General features: G+C 36.1%; 2 protein-coding genes across 7 annotated transcripts; both read left to right on the top strand.

Annotated features, from left to right (window-relative positions):
- The first annotated feature begins 351 nt into the window (after window positions 1-351).
- On the top strand, window positions 352-5,815 carry LOC137138094 (carcinoembryonic antigen-related cell adhesion molecule 1-like). The gene is made up of 5 exons (XM_067525029.1): window positions 352-545; window positions 926-961; window positions 1,130-1,393; window positions 3,015-3,317; window positions 3,775-5,815. The coding sequence occupies exons 1-5, from the start codon at window positions 506-508 to the stop codon at window positions 4,083-4,085; spliced, it is 954 nt and encodes a 317-aa protein (XP_067381130.1). The 5' UTR covers window positions 352-505; the 3' UTR covers window positions 4,086-5,815.
- A 2,556-nt stretch (window positions 5,816-8,371) lies between these two features.
- On the top strand, window positions 8,372-19,665 carry LOC137138092 (carcinoembryonic antigen-related cell adhesion molecule 2-like). Of its 6 annotated transcripts, none has more exons than XM_067525021.1 (18): window positions 8,372-8,449; window positions 8,589-8,604; window positions 9,232-9,275; window positions 9,469-9,519; window positions 9,878-9,932; window positions 10,043-12,693; window positions 13,075-13,110; window positions 13,279-13,542; window positions 14,747-15,049; window positions 15,518-15,787; window positions 16,535-16,777; window positions 17,078-17,188; window positions 17,349-17,364; window positions 18,002-18,078; window positions 18,458-18,514; window positions 18,607-18,661; window positions 19,032-19,097; window positions 19,207-19,665. In XM_067525021.1, exons 6-17 carry the CDS (start codon window positions 12,654-12,656, stop codon window positions 19,057-19,059), a joined length of 1,500 nt encoding a protein of 499 aa, XP_067381122.1. In that variant the 5' UTR covers window positions 8,372-8,449; window positions 8,589-8,604; window positions 9,232-9,275; window positions 9,469-9,519; window positions 9,878-9,932; window positions 10,043-12,653; the 3' UTR covers window positions 19,060-19,097; window positions 19,207-19,665. The 6 variants fall into 6 exon arrangements, with proteins under 6 accessions (XP_067381122.1, XP_067381124.1, XP_067381126.1 ...); XM_067525023.1 differs by having other exon boundaries at window positions 9,896-9,932; XM_067525022.1 differs by having other exon boundaries at window positions 8,406-8,449; window positions 9,220-9,275.
- The last annotated feature ends 2,649 nt before the right edge of the window (window positions 19,666-22,314 follow it).

Here is a 22,314-nt window from a genome sequence, read left to right on the forward strand (position 1 = left end):
TCACTAAAAATAAATGATCACACAATTTCCAGCTGAGCCAAAAGTGATGAATACGGCCTGTTGTTCAAGCTAAAAGGCCGAAATCCAGCTGATTGAAAGGCAACTAGGATACAGAAAAAGAGAAGACTGTTTCCTCTTTAATGAAATTAATGGGACATGATAAAATAATTTTAATAGTCATATGAAATATATCAAAACATTTTTTTCTCCATTTTTTTCTTAAATTGTTCACATATTGTGTATTTAATTTGTTCTCTGTGTTGTTTGCCTGTTCTCTTTACTGCCCAATCATATGTTTCAGTTACATAGATTTCTCTGTTCATTTCCTCATTTTCTACTAAACTTGCACTGGGGGTGGTGGTTGTCAGAACCACAGACTATGAATAACTTGCTGCTTCCTGTAGGACCACACAATGTGCTGATGAGACAGTAACTTCTTGTTGCCCACAGTTTTGTTCATATGCTTTTGAGTATTAAAGTAGAGTGAGTGTCAGTGCTGGACATCATGGTTGGACACACTTTGTTCTGTTTGCTGGCGTTTTTCTGTGAGTACATCAATGTCTTTCTGTGTTTGAATGATTGAATGAAGTGTTGTGAAACCAGAGAATCAAAGGTTTGTGTTTACAAGAGCATGTTTCAGTTTGTCACAGGAAGCTGATGATCATCAATATGGATTTGATACATATTTACATTTAGTTTATCTGACAATGCGTCTTCATTGCAGTGCATGTAAGAACAGCTTACGAATACATGCAAATACACAAACACACACAAATTAGAAACTTCAATTTAACATGTGAGGGAAAAACATGCATTAGATTAAGAAAACTCAACCAAACACAAAAACGCTGAGCAAATATAGAAATTGTGCTTTATTCTCTTTGTGGTTTTGATAATGTCTGATTAGTATCAATCTATATTTCAGTGCTGAAGGCTTCCATCTACTGTGGACACACTGAAGGTGATTTCACAGTTTTCCTCTTTTCTGTTTTTTACCATTTGCTACATTATTACTATTTTATTTTTATTTGTATTCTTCCAGTGTAGACATCCCCTCAGTCCACATCAAGTACCAACACAATTTAGGATGTTACAATAAATGTTTCTGTATCTTTGTGTTGGCCTCTAGATGCTGTACTGACCCTTAACCCTAACTGGTCCATTTTATTCAGTGGAGAGTCTGTATCCTTCACATGTGACACGAAAGAGGGGCAGGACAAAACCTGGAACTACACAATCAGCAGATATGAGAGTCACTTTCTTTCCTGCAGTAGTAAAACATCCTGTTTATTTAATGTAACGAGAAATGACAGTGGTGAATATCAATGCATTGGTCATAGCATTAGAAACAACGTTACAAAAATGAGCAATAAAATTAATCTGACTGTATTAGGTAAGTTATCAGATTTATTATTTCTACCACCATTTTATCATCAAATCATGTTTGCTTTCTTATTTATCTGCTAAGATAATACTACTACTCTCCTTTCGGTCTATCCCGTGAGTTCAGGGTCGCCACAGCGAATTGTCCGCATGTTGATTTGGCACAATTTTTACACCGGATGCCCTTCCTGACGCAACCCTCTCCAATTTGTACCGGGCTTGGACCGGCACTGCACAGCTGGGGAGGGGAATGGGCTGTTAGGGGTTCAGTGTCTTGCCCAGGGACACTTCGACATATAGCCAGGGCCGGGGATCGAACCACTCATCTTGTGGTCTATGGACAACCGCCTTTTACCAACTGAGCTATAGCCGCCCTAAAGATTAGGGGCCTCTTGGCATCGTACGCCAGAATGAGGTGGTGCAATGCCGAAACCTGGGATCGAACCAGGGATCAGTCTAACGATCTCCCAACTGAGCTATTTTAGCACAACATTTATCTGTTAAGATAATATGATCCTTTATACACAGTGTACATCGCTCATTGTTTCAAAACTGTAAAACATAACTTGTTACTTATTATTTTTACTTTAGCTATTACTCCCTGTCAAAAGTACCTCACTGCATTATTTTTTAAATTATTTTTCTGAAGGAATATGATCGGAAATACGGAGAGTCAATAGTATAGTCAATCACATATGTGGCCATAGGCTTTGTTAGTTCTTTGTTGTTCATCCTGCTGTTGACAGGAGTTTGGTCTTGGTCATCCTCTGCAGCCACAGAGGGCCCATCTTTGTTGGAGTATCGTGATTTTCACAGTGGAAACAATCTGATCACTACCTGCAAACAATGTGCATGTTACAATAATGTTCTTCTGACTTTTTGTCCTGACAAATTCAAAGTAATGGGAATATTTCTGGCTGCTGAATGGAGGGACTTCCATCGTCCACATCAGCTCACTGCTTATGGTGCTGCTGATAGTGACGTCTGCAAGCACAATGACTATCAATATTACATTTCTGATTTTAAATCAATCTTTAATCTTTTAGGGTTTTTGTTTTGCTCCATGGCCTCCTCTTCCACCCAGTCTGGTTTACATACATTAACTGTACACAACCCTCAGTCTGCTCACTCACCCACTCAGTTACCAGTTCTCTGCTACGCCCACTGTCATATGTGTTGGAGGAATGTACCTGACTCTATGTTTGCTGTAGAATTTACAAGAAGGAAAACTATTAGCATGTATCCTATTATCTGTTTAATTAACCACCTATTGTGTCATTAATTAAGTGTTGTTTTTTGGGTTGTCTGGCTTTTTCCAGCTCTTCAGCTGTAATTTGAAGGTGGTGCTTAATTTGAAAAGGTGGTTCTAAAGTTTTGGCCACTTCATTTACTTTAAATAGGGTGGCCAAAATATTAGAATAACCTCTCAATATAATTCACTTTGACCTCAATAATAAACAGAAGAAAAGAAAGAGAACACACTTTTGACATTTTCAATACTTAAACCAAGAAATTATAATATTGTAAAAGTAGAAATCATAGGAAAGCATAGTGTGTGTGTGGTGTGTGTGTACACTAGATTTACATAATGTACCAACAAGTTTTCATTGAGTAAAATATTTTCCCAACAGATAAACCCAGACCTGTCCTCACTGTGTCTCCATCATGGCTGAGTCCTGGAGCCTCAGTAACTCTGAGCTGTGAGGTTGAACATCCATCTGCAGGATGGAGGTTCTACTGGTATAAGACTGTTGCCAACCTGTCAGGCAATTACTACAAACATATGATCCAACATGATAGAAGGACTGTGACTGAACAGAATTCCTCCATCATTCATGGACAGACACACACAGCAGGATATGTGTGTAGAGCTGGAAGAGGAGACCCAGTGTATTACATTAATTACAGTAAAGCAAAGTTTGTCTGGTCTGGAGGTCAGTTTGTTTGTTCCCTTTTTCTGGCTTTCCCCTGTTTATTCTATTACAAATGATTTTACTGCAAATTATTACATTATTATAATTGAATGAATTATTAGTTATTAAATGAATGTATCTAAGTAGCAGTGCACCTGCCAGTATTTAGCCTTCAGCCTGTTTTAAAAGTTTGCAGCAGGTGCTGAAGGACACTTTACTTTATAGTCAGACAGGTGTATAGACAGACGACATGTCAGCAACAACAAATAGCAGGGTAACCACACAGGGTATTGGTACAACCAGAATGCTAAAGTCACTTTGATGGATAATGGTTATCAATAATCCGACTGCAACATCTAGAATTTCCTATTAAATCCAAAACCAGTCAGGATTGAAAGTCAAAACAGAGTTTGCCCTGTGCTGTTGTTAATCTCATAATGTCTCTGTCCTTGTTTTGACCCCAAATGCTGTTTTTCAGATTTTGATTCAGGATCAGCATCAGTCAAAGTGAAACCTGCCACAGTGCAGCATTTTTCTGATGAGTCTGTGTCACTGAGCTGTGAGGGAAAGTCTACTGAGTGGAGAGTGGTGAGGTTTAGTAAAACCGGTCGCTGGGAAATCTGTTCTGCTTGGGGGACAATGAATGGATCCACATGTAACTTCAGCAAGATTCATAATAAAACAGCAGTTTACTGGTGTGAATCTGGATCAGGTGAATTCAGTAACGCAGTCAACCTCACTGTACAAAGTAGGTGTCACATTTTTTTCATCTCTATGCTCTTTGTTTAAACCCTAATGCAGTGACACACTGAAGAGTGACTTAAACCTGCCACAATTAAACACATTTATATTCTGTGGTTAGTTTTTTGTATTTTGTGAAACCAAGAGAAATCAAATCTCAGTTCTTTTATTGTGGCTTTTTTGTCATTTATTGTTGTCATATTTTTCCAAATTAACAGTAATTGTTGGGAATTGTCTCTACTCATGTTCATTGTCCATCAGTCTGCAGTCCAAATTATCTTACTTGTTTGTTCTGTAGAGCTGTATAAAATTAAGTATTTACATTAAACGGAAACCACTACTTTAAATTCTTTACTCAAGAATATATGTATTAAAATTTACATAAATCTACAAGTACAAGTACTCCTCTAAAAATTTTTTTTATTTTAGTTATAATATAATAACTAATAAAAAATAAAGACTAAAATGACTTAGAAACATGGTTGGGAACAAAAACAATGCAGTGACACACCGGAGAGTGACTTAAACCTGCCTAATTTTTTAAAATCAAATCTCAGTTCTTACAATGTTTTTTCTCACATGTTTGTCATCATTTTCTATATTAACATTCATTTTTAGAAATTGTCATTACTCTTTTTAGTGTCCATCAGTCTGCAGTCTAATTTATCTGGTCTGTGCTGTAGACCCATTGTTGTATAAAATGTATTTAAAACCATATCAGACAGACAAAATGAGCCAATGGCAGCTTTAAATTCTTTACTCAAAAAACAAGTTTTTAAATTTACATAAAGGGCCTTTCTTTGTGGAGTTTGCATGTTTCTCTATGATTGTGTGTGTTTCCTCTGGGTGCTCTGGTTGCATGTAAGGTTAACTGCTTAATCTAAAGTACAAATACCGCAAAATTATGTTTAGGTACAGAACTTGAGTAAAAGTATTTAGTTTCTTAAGACTTCTAAATCTCTGACAGTGCTCTGAAATAAGCCAGTCACTGGTGGAAGTATGGCAATTTAGAGGTTTTGGGGGAATATTCAAATAGTTTTTTAAAATATCTTAAATAAGTCTTATAGAATAAAGACACCAGTCACCCGATAGAGTTGTGTTGTGTCTGGCTCAAGCGTTTTTAAGTGTTTTACGACAACAGTGAAGGTCTATGGCACAGACAAAAAGGATAATACAAGTTGCAGGCTGAAAGACAGTAAATGTGAGTGACACTGGACGTAAGAAGTTTGGCAAGTTAGTCACAAAATATACCATATAAGTATGTATTATCTCTAATATTCTTTAATATTGTTGTTTGTGTAATATATTAATATAAAAAAAGAAAATCATAGTGTTGGGTTCTAATAACCACAACAGAGCTGATTACACCAGGAAGTACAGTTCTACAACAGTGAAATAAACACAGAAGTCGACTTTGTCTTTTACTTGCTGCAAGGGGAGCCGGCGGGTCTCAGTGACAGTTGCACTCACCCAAACACAGCCACTCCAAAGAGTATCCCCTTGCAAGCTCTTTTTATTGTAAACAGGACAGAACAGAGAAGGGTATGCCTTTACGTGATTGGACATTTCATGTGTACATTACTTCTCTTTAAGTCAAACCATCTGGTTACTGAACAACCAGATATTCTCACGCAAGAAGGAATGTGGACACAGGATTTATGTCCTGCTCTACAGGTCCTAGACTAAACAGATTAGAAGATGTACAGAACAGGATGCACATCCTGCTCTGTCCCAAGGCTAAACTAGTTAAGAAGGAATATAAGTACATAATGTATATGCTGCCCTACAGGCCAATGGCTAATATAATTAAGAAGGAATGTAGCATAGAATATATACAGTATACCTAGTTGACTATGTGAGTCTTGTGACCTACCACTCTTCACATAATGATAACAACACAAAGAATATAATATAGAATATAATAGAAAATATAATAGAAAATATAACAAACTCCAACATTCCCTCCTGTTTATCAGTATGTGAAAACTGTTATGTTATTTTCTACATGAGTACCACTTAGTTTCCTATTTTCAGTACCAGCGTCATTTCCCATAACATAGTTATCACATATCACACATCCTTTTAACTAGCTTTATCTAGTTATTGTGATTCATTGAAGTTTGGTTCTTCAATACCCATTCTTTGTAACAGCACATAAACAGAAAAAGTCTGATTAAGCATCTTAGACACCATAGATCTTAAACAAGGCACAATACAAGCGAAGAATAGGAAAAATACAAGTAACATAATCAAAAATGGAGTTAAAAATTTTAACAACATTTGCCACCAAGACCCAGACAGAAACCATGACAACCAATTTGGTTCTGCTGAAATATGGTCTTGGGACATTACCTTTTGTAAATCCTTCAACACATTCATAGCATCTGAAATGTTTGTGTTTATTGTGTTGAAGAGTGTGGCATTACAGAGCATACATAACAGCTAGATTTGTTATATGACATAGCCAAGGTCTTCATATACCGGTACCAGGTGTTAGTTTCCCATGGATGTTTTGAGTCAGTGTTGATCCAGTCCTAGTCATCTGTGTGTATGTGTGTCCATCTCTTCGATCGTCTCTGTTTCTGCTCCTGCTGGGAAAATACTAAGAGTGTACCTGCTAGGAATGTAGCCAGAATGAGTTTCCACCACATGGCCATGATTAGTGAGCGCAGATCAGCTGATTTCGTCACCGGTTTGAGACCAGGAGTTTCCTCCCACCCTTTGTAGCCGGACTTCCACTGCTACTCGACGCAGGCCAGTGAGGTCACTCTCTTACAATGGCTACGATGTATCCAGGTGGCTCTCTCCTCAATCTTCACAGCAGTTGGTGTGGACAGGATGACTTTGTAGGGTCCCTCCCAGCGAGGGTTGGACCAGCACTTCCTTTTGATGACTTTAATCAGCACCAGATCTCCAGGTTCAATTTGGCTGTCCTGCAAGGATACCACATTATCTGGCAGATTATTTGCACTCATGACTTCTTTACTTCTTAGTAACTTAAGCATCCAATCTGCTAAAGTATGTTCTGCCTCAGCTTTTGTGTCATCATCAATAAATACAGGTAATTTAAATGGTCGACCATAAATAATCTCAAATGGAGTTAGACCATTCCCTGTTGGTATAATTCTCATATACAATTTAACAAGATCAATGCATTCAACCCACGTTCTCCCTGTCTGCTCCATGGTTTTTCTTAACCTTAGCTTTACAGTGCCGTTTGTCCTTTCCACTAACCCTGCACTTTGTGGATGGTATGAGCAGTGGTTTTTTAATTCTATTCCAAGATTTTCTGCTATTCTTTTGACTACCTCATTCACAAAGTGAGGACCATTATCACTGTACAGTCTTTGTGGTATGCCATGGTCAGGTATGATACATTTGCACAGAGCTTTAGCTACGGTCAATGCGTCCGCATTTTTACTTGGCAATATCTCTACCCATTTATAAATGGACAAATTAACACTAAACAGTACTTGTAGTTGTTGCATTTATTTAATTCAATAAAATCCATGTGCAAAAACTGAAATGGATGTTCTGCTTGTGGGAATTTCCCTCTCTTTGGTCTATCATTCCCCTGAGCATTGTGCTTACAACATGTAAGACAGGCTCTACAAAAGTTTTTTGAATAAATATTAAATCCATATGCATGGAAATGCTGCTCTAACACATAGATATATATTTTTCAAAAAACATGTCACATGTCACCTGAGCACTAAAGTTTATCAGTGAGTTGTGGTCATGTTAAAGCATTTAGTCTGTTCATTATATAATGGATCACATCAGTAATACATGTTTTGTGGTATAAAGTAACTTTTAAGTTGAAATGGTCGGTTAAAAAAGCAATGTAGCAGCTCAACAAAAAAAAAAAAACTGCGTTTAAACATCAGCTCTGATTTAAACTTCATATTTTTTGACGGTTTTTCAGAGAGAGATATTATCTTGGTGAGTCCTGTCCATCCTGTGCTTGAGGCAGAGTCTGTTACTCTTAGCTGCAAATTGAGGAACAACAGCTCTATGTCCAATGTGGTTTTCTATAAAAATGACAAACTCCTCCAAAATGAAAGCAGACAGGAGCTGAAAATCTCTGCAGCGTCAAAGTCTACAGCTGTAAACACTCAAACCAAGAGTCACCAAAGAGTTGGATGTCAGTTAAATGTGAGTAGGATTACAACTGTAAAACCATCAAGCTGGATGAACAAGAAATGTTCAACATTTATATATATGTAACTTTTATCTTTTTACATATTTTGTATGTGTTTATACCTAATCCTAACCCTATACCTTTTTACTTCTTCTAAAAGTGCACGTGCCTGAAAACTCTTCACTTCGTGTGACACTGATCTTTCGTTTGGTTTGTGGAATCTTGCTGATCATCTTCCTGGGGCTGATTTTGTGCTACGAAAAGTCAAAGGGTGAGAAGATTTCTTGTGGTTATTTTATAGATTACAGTCTGATTATTCAAAGATATCAATTCATTCTTGTGTAATGATGTGAATATGGAAATTTGTTTTATATGTAAATAAATATTAAAAATACATTTGTTTTTTACAGATTCTTGCTTTATCAGGTTTGTAAAACACTGTCTTCTCTCTTGAAGTTAAAATCAGAACCAGTACTCCAACTTTAACCCCTATATAGATGATATGTGTCAACCCTCTCATATGACCCACTGAACCATTTGCTGAAATAGCACCACAACATCAGGTGACACGTGATCAAACACCAACCCCTTTGGCACAAGGCAACAAAATTGCAGCCTGAGGAACATGTTCAAAATAGTGTCTATGTTTAGATTCATTCAAGCCCCATCATGTTATGTTTTTTTTTTGTTCTGCTTGACACAGATTCTATGGTGGCGCGTTGCATTCATCAAAGAAAAAAAAACATTATTTTATGATTACAAGAAACATAACTCATAAAACAAGAGATACATATATTACAATTACGATTTAAGGTTTCAATTTGATTTTTCTTTGAATGCAATGTGCTGCCACATGATTCCAGCATGGTAGCTGCCATCATCGGTGTGTGAATGGGTAAATGAGAAGCAACCATGTAAAGAGCTTTAGATAAAAGTGCTACATAAACAGACCATTTAAAGGGTTGTTTGACTAACATGCAGTCTCCAAATGCAAAGTAAACCAACACTCAAATTGTCCTTGACCAAATTATCAAATATCAGTTTATATTTCAGCAACAAAAAGAACGACCAAGAACGTTGTCGACAGACATTTAATGGTAAGTTGATGAGTGTATTAAACTGTCTTATTTACCCTCCAAACTTAGTCATTTATTTTATTTATATATGTTACATTGTAGCACAATCCTTTTTGACCTACCACACTGTCATTAATTGAGTTACTTTATTTAATATATGTTCACAATATTCACCACATTTCTTCTTGCACTCATGTGACATGTCTCCTTACAGAGCAGAATAATGAACTAGACGACTCTGATGTGACGTTTGGATCAGCTACAGGTAAAGTGTCCACTACAAGAATCTTGTCTATATAGTTTTTTTATGAAATGTTGTTGAAATGACACTTTAGCATGTAGATTAAATCCTCCCAAGAACCCCATGTTTTTAGATTGATATTTCCTTTATGTATCTGAATATCTACATTTTACTTATTAAGTCTATACTGTACATGGTGATTCTTCTGGAACAAATAAGCAATATTAGATAGATGAAATAAAATGAAAAAAGATGAAGACACAGTCCACATTTAGGACAAACCTGATGATCTAACATGCTCTGAATTCATATTATTATTTTTTTATGTAAATATAATATTTAATAAGAGTGGTAAACATTTCTTACTCATTTCATCTCATAGCAAACTCTTCTTCTGCAGTAACAACTGTAGCATTATGAAGAGAAAAGAGCTCAAGGTATCAATAGTAATACGCATATTTTTTAACTAACATTCAATAAGTTGTGGCTCAAAGATACATTTTGTAAGCACACAATAGTTCCTTAGCTCTATATGCTTTTCTCTCAGGTCCATAAGAAGAACCCAGTGGGGCTGTTCACAGGAGCCCGGCTCTGCTTAAAGTTTGTCAAGATGTGTTACCTCTTATCTGAAAGGCTTCGTTAGTTTCTAAATGACTGTCCAAAGGTTCCAGGTTTCTAACATCCACAGACATCCACATAAAGAACCTACAACTGCATTTTTTATTGTGTTACTTTAAACATGAATTATTAGTGTATGTGCTTACTAATTATTGTTATTACTATTGTCTGCTATTTTAAAATTATATAAACTTTCTTTGACAATAAATGCCAATGAATTAATCTTGCTACTGTAGCGTACACACAAGGCTACAGACACAGACTCCTTGACCTTTAACCTATCCCCCAGAGGAAGGAGAGTGGACCCCTGCTTTCTCAGACAAAGTCTTGAAAAACGTTCAGCTTTCAGCTGTATTGTAGTACTAGGATCCATTCTGTTTTTATTCACCATCCCCTTTTCCATATATTTCCAATATTTAACCCCTTTTATTCATTTCCCTATTGTTTTTTTCTTGATCTGTATATTTACATTTACATTTACATTTAGTCATTTAGCAGACGCTTTTATCCAAAGCGACTTACAATTGAGGTACAAGGCAGCAAAAATCTAAGTCAAGGAGAAAAAATCAAAGCAAAGTCCTATCAGAAAAGTGTTCACAGTTCACGAGATACAAGTGCAAGAGAGCAGAAAGGATTTTTTTTTTTTAAAGAGATTTAAGTGCATAGGAAGATGCGGAACAGTTCAGTTTTCAGCAGTATTTTGAATATTGGGAGAGATTCAGCTGAGCGTGCAGCATTTGGTAGCTTGTTCCACCATCGTATATAACAACAATTACTGTATTTATCACCTAGTTATATCAATAAATATATATTTATCAATATCAGGTTCTTTGCTGTTTATTCCTTTGACAGGAGGAGCTTCTTTAAGGTCATTGCTGCCATATTTGGTTCACCCAGTTATTAGATTAGTTATTTTCCACCATGAATTTGTACTGTGTGTTCATTAGACACAAGGGTCATCACTGTTTGTGTTTTACCAGGTTAGAAATACTTTGTGTGTTGATGTTGTGACTTTGGTAAACATCAGATTACATTTTATGAATCATTACTTTTTTCATTATATCTTTTTTGGCAACTGTATATACAGTAGGACAAGTAAATATTTTCTCAAAAGCTGCAGTACATTATATAGAAATATGCGCATTACCTTTTCCTTAATCGTGATGGACATGTTCTTCTTATGTTTAGATGTTTTGTCATTAACATCAACAGATGAGATTAAACCTGCATTACTTTTTGAGCAGTTTTAACAGCAACAACAACACATTAACTCAGCAGAAACGTCTGCACATACTTACCAAATTACAATGACACAAAAAAAACAGAAGATGTTTGTGTGCTGTCATTAATCATTATATATTACACATGGTGAAAAAAACTGTCAGAGGTGCCACTTTTTATTTAAAGAACATTTCCAGAAGTGTGTATTTGAGGTTACTGCTCCGTAGCCATACGTCATTGTAACTCTCTTTATAGCAAAATAAGTTAAGCTACAGTAGGAGATACAGACATGACAGGAGTGAGCATATGCATAATAAAATGCATTTTATCACAAAACTAGTGATAAAAAACTTGTTTATCTGTGTCACAGACATAATCAAAGAAAAAACAAAAAGGTTCTCTATCCTGTCTTTTAGTTACAACTATTAAACTCTTCAACACGAGGTAGTTAGAGCAAACCAAGAGTCACAAGAGTCTCAGAAACCACTTTTTTGCCCATATATAGTAGTGTAACTATTTACATTGGTTTGTCACTCTTCAAGACATGAGATATACAGTTAGATCCTATCTGCATCATAATTAGAATGTTTCACAGCTTTGCTCTGTAGACGTGATGGTTTCACTAAAGTGTGAACAGACCTAATCTTTTTTTAATAATAGATCCAGGACTACTTTTCTATGTTGTTTAGATATGATCACTGGCTGAGCAACCACTATCACAGGGCTTTTTAATTTCTCACTTAAGTGAATATAATCATCATTCAGTGTCAGTTCACCTGACAGTCCAGTCAAAATAAAAAATGACTAAGAGGACCAACAGAGGTGTGTGCTTGATGGAGATAAAAGTTCAAAATTTGGTAAATGAATACAGCCTGTAGTTCAAGCTAAAAGGCCGAAGTCCAGCTGATTGAAAGGCAACTAGGATGCAAAAAAAGAGAAGACTGTTTCCTCTTTAATGGAATTAATGGGACATGATTAAATAGTTTTAATAATCATATAAAATATCTCAAAACCTTTTTTTCTTTATTTTTTCTTACATTGTTCACGTATAGTGTATTTAATTTGTTCTCTGTGTTGTTTGCTTGTTCTCTTTACTGCCCAATCATATGTTTCAGTGATGTAGATTTCTCTGTTCATTTCCTCATTTCCTACTAAACTGGCACTGGGGGTGGTGGTTGTCAGAACCACATACTATCAATAACTTGCTGCTTCCTGTAGGACCACACAATGTGCTGATGAGACAGTAACTTCTTGTTGCCCACAGTTTTGTTCATATGCTTTCAAGTATTAAAGTAGAGTGAGTGTCAGTGCTGGACATCATGGTTGGACAAACTTTGTTCTGTTTGCTGGCGTTTTTCTGTGAGTACATCAATGTCTTTCTGTGTTTGAATGATTGAATGAAACAGTGAAAGCAGTGAAACAAAGGTTTGTGTTTACAAGAGCATGTTTCAGTTTGTCACAGGAAGCTGATAATCATCAACATGGATTTGATACATATTTACATTTAGTTTATCTGACAATGCGTCTTCATTACAATCCATGTAAGAACAGCTTACGAATACATGCAAATACACAAACACACACAAATTAGAAACTTCAATTTAACATGTGAGGAAAAACAACATGCATTAGATTAAGAAAACTCAACCAAACAATAAAAACGCTGAGCAAATATAGAAATTGTGCTTTATTCTCTTTGTAGTTTTTATAATGTCTGATTAGTATCAATCTATATTTCAGTGCTGAAGGCTTCCATCTACTGTGGACACACTGAAGGTGATTTCACAGTTTTCCTCTTTTCTTTTTTTCATAATTTGCTACATTATTACTATTTTATTTTCATTTGTATTCTTCCAGTGTCAACATCCCCTCAGTCCACATAAAGTACCAACATAATTTAGGATGTTACAATAAATGTTTCTGTATCTTTGTGTTGGCCTCTAGATGCTGTACTGACCCTTAACTCTAACTGGTCCATTTTATTCAGTGGAGAGTCTGTATCCTTCACATGTGACACGAAAGAGGGGCAGGACAAAACCTGGAACTACACAATCAGCAGAAATGAGAGTCACTTTCTTTCCTGCAGTAGTAAAACATCCTGTTTATTTAATGTAACGAGAAATGACAGTGGTGAATATCAATGCATTGGTCATAGCATTAGAAACAACGTTACAAAAATGAGCAATAAAATCAATCTGACTGTATTAGGTAAGTGATCAGGGTTATTATTTCTACCACCAATTTATCATCAAATCATGTTTGCTTTCTTATTTATCTGCTAAGATAATATGATCCTTTATACACAGTGTACATCGCTCATTGTTTCAAAACTGTAAAACATAACTTGTTACTTATTATTTTTACTTTAGCTATTACTCCCTGTCAAAAGTACCCCACTGCATTATTTCTTAAATTATTTTTCTGAAGGAACATGATCGGAAATATGGAGAGTCAATAGTATAGTCAATCACATATGTGGCCATAAGCTTTGTTAGTTCTTTGTTGTTCATCCTGCTGTTGACAGGGGTTTGGTCTTGGAAAGCTACAGGCATCCTCTGCAGCCACAGAGGGCCCATCTTTGTTGGAGTATCGTGATTTTCACAGTGGAAAGAATCTGATCACTACCTGCAAACAATGTGCATGTTACAAGAATGTTCTTCTGACTGTTTGTCCTGACAAAATCAAAGTAATGGGAATATTTCTGGCTGCTGAATGGATGGACTTCCATCGTCCACATCAGCTACCTGCTTATGGTGCTGCTGATAGTGATGTCTGCAAGCATAATGACTATCAATATTACATTTCTGATTTTAAATCAATATTCAATCTTTTGAGGTTTTTGTTTTGCTCCATGGCCTCCTCTTCCACCCAGTCTGGTTTACATACATTAACTGTACACAACCCTCAGTCTGCTCACTCACTCACTCAGTTACCAGTTCTCTGCTACGCCCACTGTCATATGTGTTGGAGGAATGTACCTGACTCTATGTTTGCTGTAGAATTTAAAAGAAGGAAAACTACTAACATGTATCCTTTTATCTGTTTAATTAACCACATATTGTGTCATTAATTAAGTGTTGTTTTTTTGTTTGTCTGGCTTTTTCCAGCTCTTCAGCTCTAATTTGAAGGTGGTGCTTAATTTGAAAAGGTGGTTCTAAAGTTTTGGCCACTTTATTTACTTTACATAGGGTGGCCAAAATATTAGAATAACCTCTCAATATAATTTACTTTGACCTCAATAATAAACAGAAAGATAAACACATTTTTGACAGTTTCAATACTTAAACCAAGAAATTATAATATTGTAAAAGTAGAAATCATAGGAAAGCATAGTGTGTGTGTGGTGTGTGTGTACACTAGATTTACTTAATGTACCAACAAGTTTTCATTGAGTAAAATATTTTCCCAACAGATAAACCCAGACCTGTCCTCACTGTGTCTCCATCATGGCTGAGTCCTGGAGCCTTAGTAACTCTGAGCTGTGAGGTTGAACATCCATCTGCAGGATGGAGGTTCTACTGGTATAAGACTGTTGCCAACCTGTCAGGCAATTACTACAAACATATGATCGAACATGATAGAAGGACTGTGACTGAACAGAATTCCTCCATCATTCATGGACAGACACACACAGCAGGATATGTGTGTAGAGCTGGAAGAGGAGACCCAGTGTATTACACTGATCACAGTAAAGCAAAGTTTGTCTGGTCTGGAGGTCAGTTTGTTTGTTCCCTTTTTTCTGGCTTTTACCTGTTTATTTTATTATAAATGATTTTACTGCAAATTATTAAATTATTATAATTTAATGAATTATTATGAATTATTAGTTATTAAATGAATGTATCTAAGTAGCAGTGCACCTGCCAGTATTTAGCCTTCAGCCTGTTTTAAAAGTTTGCAGCAGGTGCTGAAGGACACTTTACTTTATAGTCAGACAGGTGTATAGACAGACGACATGTCAGCAACAACAAATAGCAGGGTAACCACACAGGGTATTGGTACAACCAGAATGCTAAAGTCACTTTGATGGATAATGGTTATCAATAATCCGACTGCAACATCTAGAATTTCCTATTAAATCCAAAACCAGTCAGGATTGAAAGTCAAAACAGAGTTTGCCCTGTGCTGTTGTTAATCTCATAATGTCTCTGTCCTTGTTTTGACCCCAAATGCTGTTTTTCAGATTTTGATTCAGGATCAGCATCAGTCAAAGTGAAACCTGCCACAGTGCAGCATTTTTCTGATGAGTCTGTGTCACTGAGCTGTGAGGGAAAGTCTACTGAGTGGAGAGTGGTGAGGTTTAATGAAACCGGTCACCGTGAAATCTGTTCTGCTTGGGGGACAATCAATGGATCCACATGTAACTTCAGCAAGTTTCATAATAAAACAGCAGTTTACTTTTGTGAATCTGGATCAGGTGAATTCAGTAACGCAGTCAACCTCACTGTACAAAGTAGGTGTCACATTCTTTCTTTTCATAAACTGCCGTTTTTCTTTTGTTCAAGTTTTTTTTTCATATCTATGCTCTGTGTTTAAACCCTAATGCAGTGACACACTGAAGAGTGACTTAAACCTGCCACAATTAAATACATTTATATTCTGTGGTTAGTTTTTTGTACTTTGTGAAACCAAGAGAAATCAAATCTCAGTTCTTTTATTGTGGCTTTTTTGTCATTTATTGTTGTCATATTTTTCCAAATTAACAGTAATTGTTGGGAATTGTCTCTACTCATGTTCATTGTCCATCAGTCTGCAGTCCAAATTATCTTACTTGTTTGTTCTGTAGACCTGTATAAAATTAAGTATTTACATTAAACGGAAACCACTACTTTAAATTCTTTACTCAAGAATATATGTATTAAAATTTACATAAATGTACAAGTACAAGTACTCCTCTAAAAAAACAATTTATTTTAGTTATAATATAATAATTATTAAAAAATAAAGACCAAAATGATTTAGAAACATGGTTGGGAACAAAAACAATGTCACAGCTGGTTATGTTTGAAGATTGATTTTGACCACTTTATGCATTGAAAGGTGCTTCATCCATAATTACCAATTCAGTCCAAAGACATACATGTTGGGTATTGACTCCAAATTTCCTGTAGGTGTGTGATGTGAGTTTGAAAGGTTGTCTGTGCGTGTGTGTCTCTAATTTGGCTCTATGTTGACTTCATATTGTTCGATGGTTTTTCAGAGAAAGATATTATCTTGGTGAGTCCTGTCCATCCTGTGCCTGAGGGAGAGTCTGTTACTCTTAGCTGCAAATTGAGAAACAACAGCTCTATGTCCAGTGTGGTTTTCTATAAAAATGACAAACTCCTACAAAATGAAAGCAGACAGGAGCTGAAAATCTCTGCAGCGTCAAAGACAGATGAAGGTTTCTACAGCTGTAAACACTCAAACCAAGAGTCCCCAAAGAGTTGGATGTCAGTTAAATGTGAGTAGGATTACATTTATTTCTTCTGGATGTTCTTTTACATAAACTGTGTTGTAATCGGAGAAAAGATACAGGAATCAGAAGCTGTGATTTACTGTCTAATAAGGGCCTTATACTGTACGATGATCTGTTTGCTGTACGTAAATACAACTGTAAAACTATCAAGCTGGATGAACAAGAAATATTAATGTTTAACAAGAAATGTTAAACATTAATATATACATTAACTGTTATATGTTACATATTTTGTATGTGTTTATACCTAAACCTAACTCTATACCTTTTTACTTCTTACAAAAGTGCATGTGCCTAAAAACTCTTCAATTCATGTGTCACTGATCTCTGGGTTGGTTTGTGGAATCTTGCTGATTATCTTCCTGCTGCTGTTTGTTTGCTGCAAAAAGTCAAATGGTGAGAAAATGTTTTGTGGATGATTACATACTGATTACATTCCATTTTTCCAATTACATTCCAAATCCTTAATTAATGTTTGTGTCATGATATGAATAACAGGGAATCTGTTTCTCTTACATAACAATGTGTAAACAAAAGCTGTTTTTATTTTTGACAGACTTCTGCTTTGCCAGGTTGGTAAGACTCTCTCTTTTCTCATCAACTGAAAATCACAACGTATAATGCTTGATATTGGTCCTTTGTACTTATGAACCCATTCAGCCATTTATCGTGACAAGTTCTGAGGCAAACATCTGTTGATGTTTCATGCCTTTTTGCATTAGTCAACTAAATGGCAGATACTGTCTCTTGCTGTAGAGCAAAAAGTGCGACCAGCTTCTGTCTGTACTTTACACGCTCAGATAGGCAGGATTTAAACTGTCCAAATGGTTAGATTACAACATAAGCATAAACATGGTTAGTTAGTAAAAAAGTTAAAAATCAGTATTCTTTAATGTCACATCATGTGTCACATGACATGCATCATGTAACAACAACAACAACTGCAGTACAGTAGTTTTACACTTGATAAAGACTCCTGTGTTCAATGGGAAAATCCTGTGTTTTTGTGAAGCAAGCACCATCCTAACCTGCTCCTGACAAACTTTTGAGGGCCTGAACAGTGACTGTTGTATTTTCACTAAGCACATTAGATGTGGCAGTAATTGTGTTTGGTTGCTGGTACAAACAACCTACCACACTGTTATTATTTGAGTTACTTTATTTACAATATGTTCACAACATTTCACCCTATTTCGTCTATATTTTCAGAATCAGACGTTCTCAGAGGACCACTCAGGTCTCTGCTAGTGATCCTGTGGTTACTCAGAATAACACCCATCTTCATGGTCAGTGACAGACTGAAAACTTATTCATTTCTAATACTGTTGACTGAAACCAAGCAGCCACACCTCAGTGTTTTCTGGCCATATTTTTAAAACACATTTTAGATAATCCTGATCATATTTGTTGGGGAACAAAGTGCTAATGACATGATATTTAATTCTTATTAGTACCTTGGCTGATATTCACTGCTCTGGGAATCAGTCACAATGTATTATTATTATTACACAATCAACCAATGCTAATAAAAAGTTAATATGCAGGTCCTGGGTAGGCTTTTAAATTAAACAAAACATTCAAACAGTATCGCTTAACAAGAGGAATAAGATGATTGTAGAGGATTGATTGTAAATTATTGATTGACAATCTGTATGTCCGACACAGAAGAATCCCAAGATGTCACATACAGTTTGATTGAGGATACACATTTTGGAAACCAAGGTGAGTACTGAAGAAACACTATGATAGAAATATTTTAATTCCTAAATACATGAAAATATTTTTATGCACTCATATGGCATGCCTTTTAACAGAGCAGAAACATCAATCAGAGGCGTATTCTAATTTTGAAGTTTGGACCAGCTGCAGGTAAAGTGTCAAGTACAAGAATCCTGTCTGTTTTTTCACTACAAATGTCAAATGTTGTTGTAATTACTCTGGAGGTAATTATACTTTAGCATATACTTTAGGTTACATCCTCCCAAATACCTCAGGTGATTAATTAGACGTTTCCTTAATGTGTTTGCATATCAGAATTGTACCTATTTTATCTATACTGGGTGACTTTAACAAAAAATCTTAGAACATGGCTTCTGCAACATATGACAGATAATGGATTAAATACAATATCAGGACATACATGATGATCCAACATGCACTTATTTCTGATTTTTGTTTAAAAATAAACATGAAGAAAACTGTGACAATAATAGTACATTTTTCTCATCTCATTTCACAGGAACTTTATCTCAGCCAGTAAAAGATGAAACAGTTTATACTGAAGTCAAATTACAATGAGCTCCAGGTATTGATCATTTGTATAAATCTAAATGATATTTAAATATTTTTTGACCCAAAATTAAATACCTGCTATTAAAAATCCTTTTTCTCTGCTGTATGTGCTTTTCTTCCAGGTCCATGAGAAGAACCCAGGGTGCTGTTCACCAGAACCTTAGGTGTTTTACCATCAGTTCTAACTGACTGGTTGGGAGTCCCAGGCTTTCAACCTTAAAGCAGCTCCATAGACATCAGAGATAGAACTATAAATCTATAGTTTTTCTTTTATGTTTCTTTTATCATTGATTGTAACTGTACTGTATCCTAATCAATATTGTGGGATATTTTACATTTATAAAAACTTGGTCTTTGACCAAAAATGCTAATGAATTAAAGTCACCACTTGACTTTTACTTTGTATTCAGGTGTGAGAAGTTGCTTCTGTTTCATCAACATCAGACTCAAATATAAAGACCTTTTAGACTGAATGCTAACTATTTTGAGCATAGTAAACCTTGCTGTACTGTATATTTTTGCTTCTAGTTGCCTTTTGGTGTTGATGTATTGAACATTATCATTATTGCTTTTATTTTCACTCTTTGACATTAAACAAAAAAGTGGAGAATCTTGTTCATTTTATTAACATTTGATGATTATTTAATTATGGAGATTATTAGATTATTATTTTGGGGTGGCAGTGACTCCCAGACCACATGCCAATGTGTCCCTGGGCAAGAAACTGAACCCCCAACCGTTCATCCCCATCCCCACCCGTGCAGAGCTAAGTGCTGGTCCCAAGCTGGTAGAAATTGGGGAAGGTTGCATCAGGAAGGGCATCCAGTGTAAAAACTAATAAATAAAATGTGCCAAATCAACATGCGGACCAATGATCTGCTCTGGCGACACTAAACCAGCGGGATAGGCCAAAAGAATAAAACAAATTGTTATAATATTAGTTATAATTTTTGGATTTATATAAATATTGGATGGTTTAGAACTACTTTGACTCTTAAAAACACAGTAACGCTGCTAGTATGCTGTTCAAAAGCAGCATCAGCTAATATGAGCCATGGCTTAAAAAAAAAGGAGATGAGACCTACAATCAAGAGTTGTTGATTTGCATGTACCAGAGAAGGGTTACAGAGTAATCACAAAGACAACATAGATATCCATTAGTCTGCATGTAGATATATTGTCTATAAACAGAGACATTGTGGTACTGTGGCTACTCTCCATAGGAGTGAGTGCCCAGCCAATATCACTCCAACGGCACGATGAAGAATCCAAAGATAGAACTGTTGGGTAAAAACACACGGCACCACTTATGGCAGGAAAACATCATCCCAACAGGGAGGTACTGGGAAGGCAGCATCCTGATTTGTGGCTGCTTTGCTGCCTCTGGACCTGGACCACTTGCCATTGCGGAGAGGAAAATTAATTCCTTAGTTTATCAAGGTGTCCTATAGCATAATGTCAGGGTGGCTGCAAGCTAAGCTCAGAAGAAGCTGGGTGATACAGTAGATACAATGAAGTTAAACATTTAAGTAAATGTGCTACAGAATGGCTTTAAAGACACTATGTTCATCCTTGAAGTGGCCCAGTCAGAGCCCATGGACTCAAAAAAATACTGAAGCACCAACGTCAATGACCGACACAAACGCGTACCTTCAGCGTTAGCGTGTAACGCAGAAGGTTTTGACAATGTGGCACTTTTTAACGCCTCAGTAATGAGAACAGGCTGAATATTTAGATTCTCCTAAATCTGTGGAGAGCAGGTTGGGGTAGTGGGTACCAACCCTAACCTTCATTTAACCATTATGTTGGCCCACCTTAAACCCCATGTTTTTAAATGTTTAGAGCAAACTGATGACAGATGAGTAATAAGATGACCAGAATTCTGGCTCCATTGGTATGAATGGTATTCATTATTTTGTTGTCTGATGCCAAGAGGGGTACAATTTCAAATGATGCCGTGCGTGGGGGTGCTATTTCAACAAACAGTTCATTGGGTTATTTATAAAGGTTGGTACAAAGACCTACGAAGGTGTTAAAGTTGCAGGACTTCTTGCTCAAAGCAGAAGAATTATGTAATCATCATATATCTGTCTTGATCTCAGCAGAAACTTCATGAAAATTCTGGACGCACTTCCCGAATTGACTTTCCGATTGAAGTGTGACCATAGCATTGAAATGATTATACCACACGCCACATTCTGACTTTAGTTACAGCTGAGGCCTGTAAGCTCCAACCTATGAGGCATATTTTTGAATGATATTTAAGTGGTTGTTGGCTCAAAGTTAAATACCTGCTGAACATGAAGATTGCCTGTTTTGTTCATTTACTTTTGCCAACAAAGATGAATCATTCAAAACTAGAGAAGTAACACTTACTGTATGGCCTGCAGTTTCTACATGACATGTAATAAGCTACTTTTATGCTATATCCTCTATACAATGTGTCAGTGTCACATTGCAAAGGTGTGAAAAGGAAGTGAGATTGATGCACAATCTCACACTAGTAGCTTTTTATTTATCTTTTATTTTTTTGCATTTTTTACATGTAGCATTTTAAAAATCAACCGTTGTGCTAGTTTGACTCAATAAGGCACCAGGTAATTGTTGTGTGTCTTACGACTTTTATGCCAAAGTCGCATGTGGAAATCAAGATTAAATGTTGTGTGGTGGCAGTGCATACTGATTGATTGATGAGAACACAGGACATTTGTTTTTCTGCATGCAAACATGTACTTCATGCTCACTCGGCACTTTCTCGTGCATCACGGACATCAGATAATGCTGTAAAACATTTGTTAACAACTTGTTGACAACTTGTGTGTGCATGTTCTTTCTGTTTTCCTACCCGCTCACCTTTGACAACTTTGTGATATTAACAGTGGCATTTTTTGTAAAAAAAAATTAGCTTATTCTTAATTGCAGTGACCATGTGATCAATCATATTTATAGTGACAAAGCATGAGACAGAGCATGTGTGGTGTGAGTTTTGTACAAAGAAAAACGAAGTGGAGACAGACTAGAAAAGTAAGAGAAAACATTTGCTCTCACATATAAATATAAAATGGGACTTCTTTCCTACACTTTTCTGTTTCTATTCCTGTTACAGTTTCATTCTTTCTATTTTCAGAAAGAATAGTCAGTCAGTGCTGGACAGGAAGATGGGACAGACTGTGTTCTGTGTGCTGTCATTATTCTGTGAGTACATCAGTGACCCTTGTTTGTGTGGTTCC

This window comes from Channa argus, chromosome 12 (assembly GCF_033026475.1).
Source record: "Channa argus isolate prfri chromosome 12, Channa argus male v1.0, whole genome shotgun sequence".
Lineage (NCBI taxonomy): Eukaryota > Metazoa > Chordata > Actinopteri > Anabantiformes > Channidae > Channa > Channa argus.

Excerpts from the sequence above, each read along its gene's own strand:
- LOC137138094 (XM_067525029.1), top strand. The coding sequence starts at position 506 with ATGGTTGGACACACTTTGTTCTGTTTGCTGGCGTTTTTCT. Across the intron at positions 1,394-3,014 it reads AATTAATCTGACTGTATTAG|ATAAACCCAGACCTGTCCTC; the intron begins GTAAGTTATCAG and ends TTTTCCCAACAG. Across the intron at positions 3,318-3,774 it reads AAAGTTTGTCTGGTCTGGAG|ATTTTGATTCAGGATCAGCA; the intron begins GTCAGTTTGTTT and ends GCTGTTTTTCAG.
- LOC137138092 (XM_067525021.1), top strand. The coding sequence starts at position 12,654 with ATGGTTGGACAAACTTTGTTCTGTTTGCTGGCGTTTTTCT. Across the intron at positions 15,788-16,534 it reads AGTCAACCTCACTGTACAAA|AGAAAGATATTATCTTGGTG; the intron begins GTAGGTGTCACA and ends ATGGTTTTTCAG. Across the intron at positions 18,515-18,606 it reads TACACATTTTGGAAACCAAG|AGCAGAAACATCAATCAGAG; the intron begins GTGAGTACTGAA and ends GCCTTTTAACAG.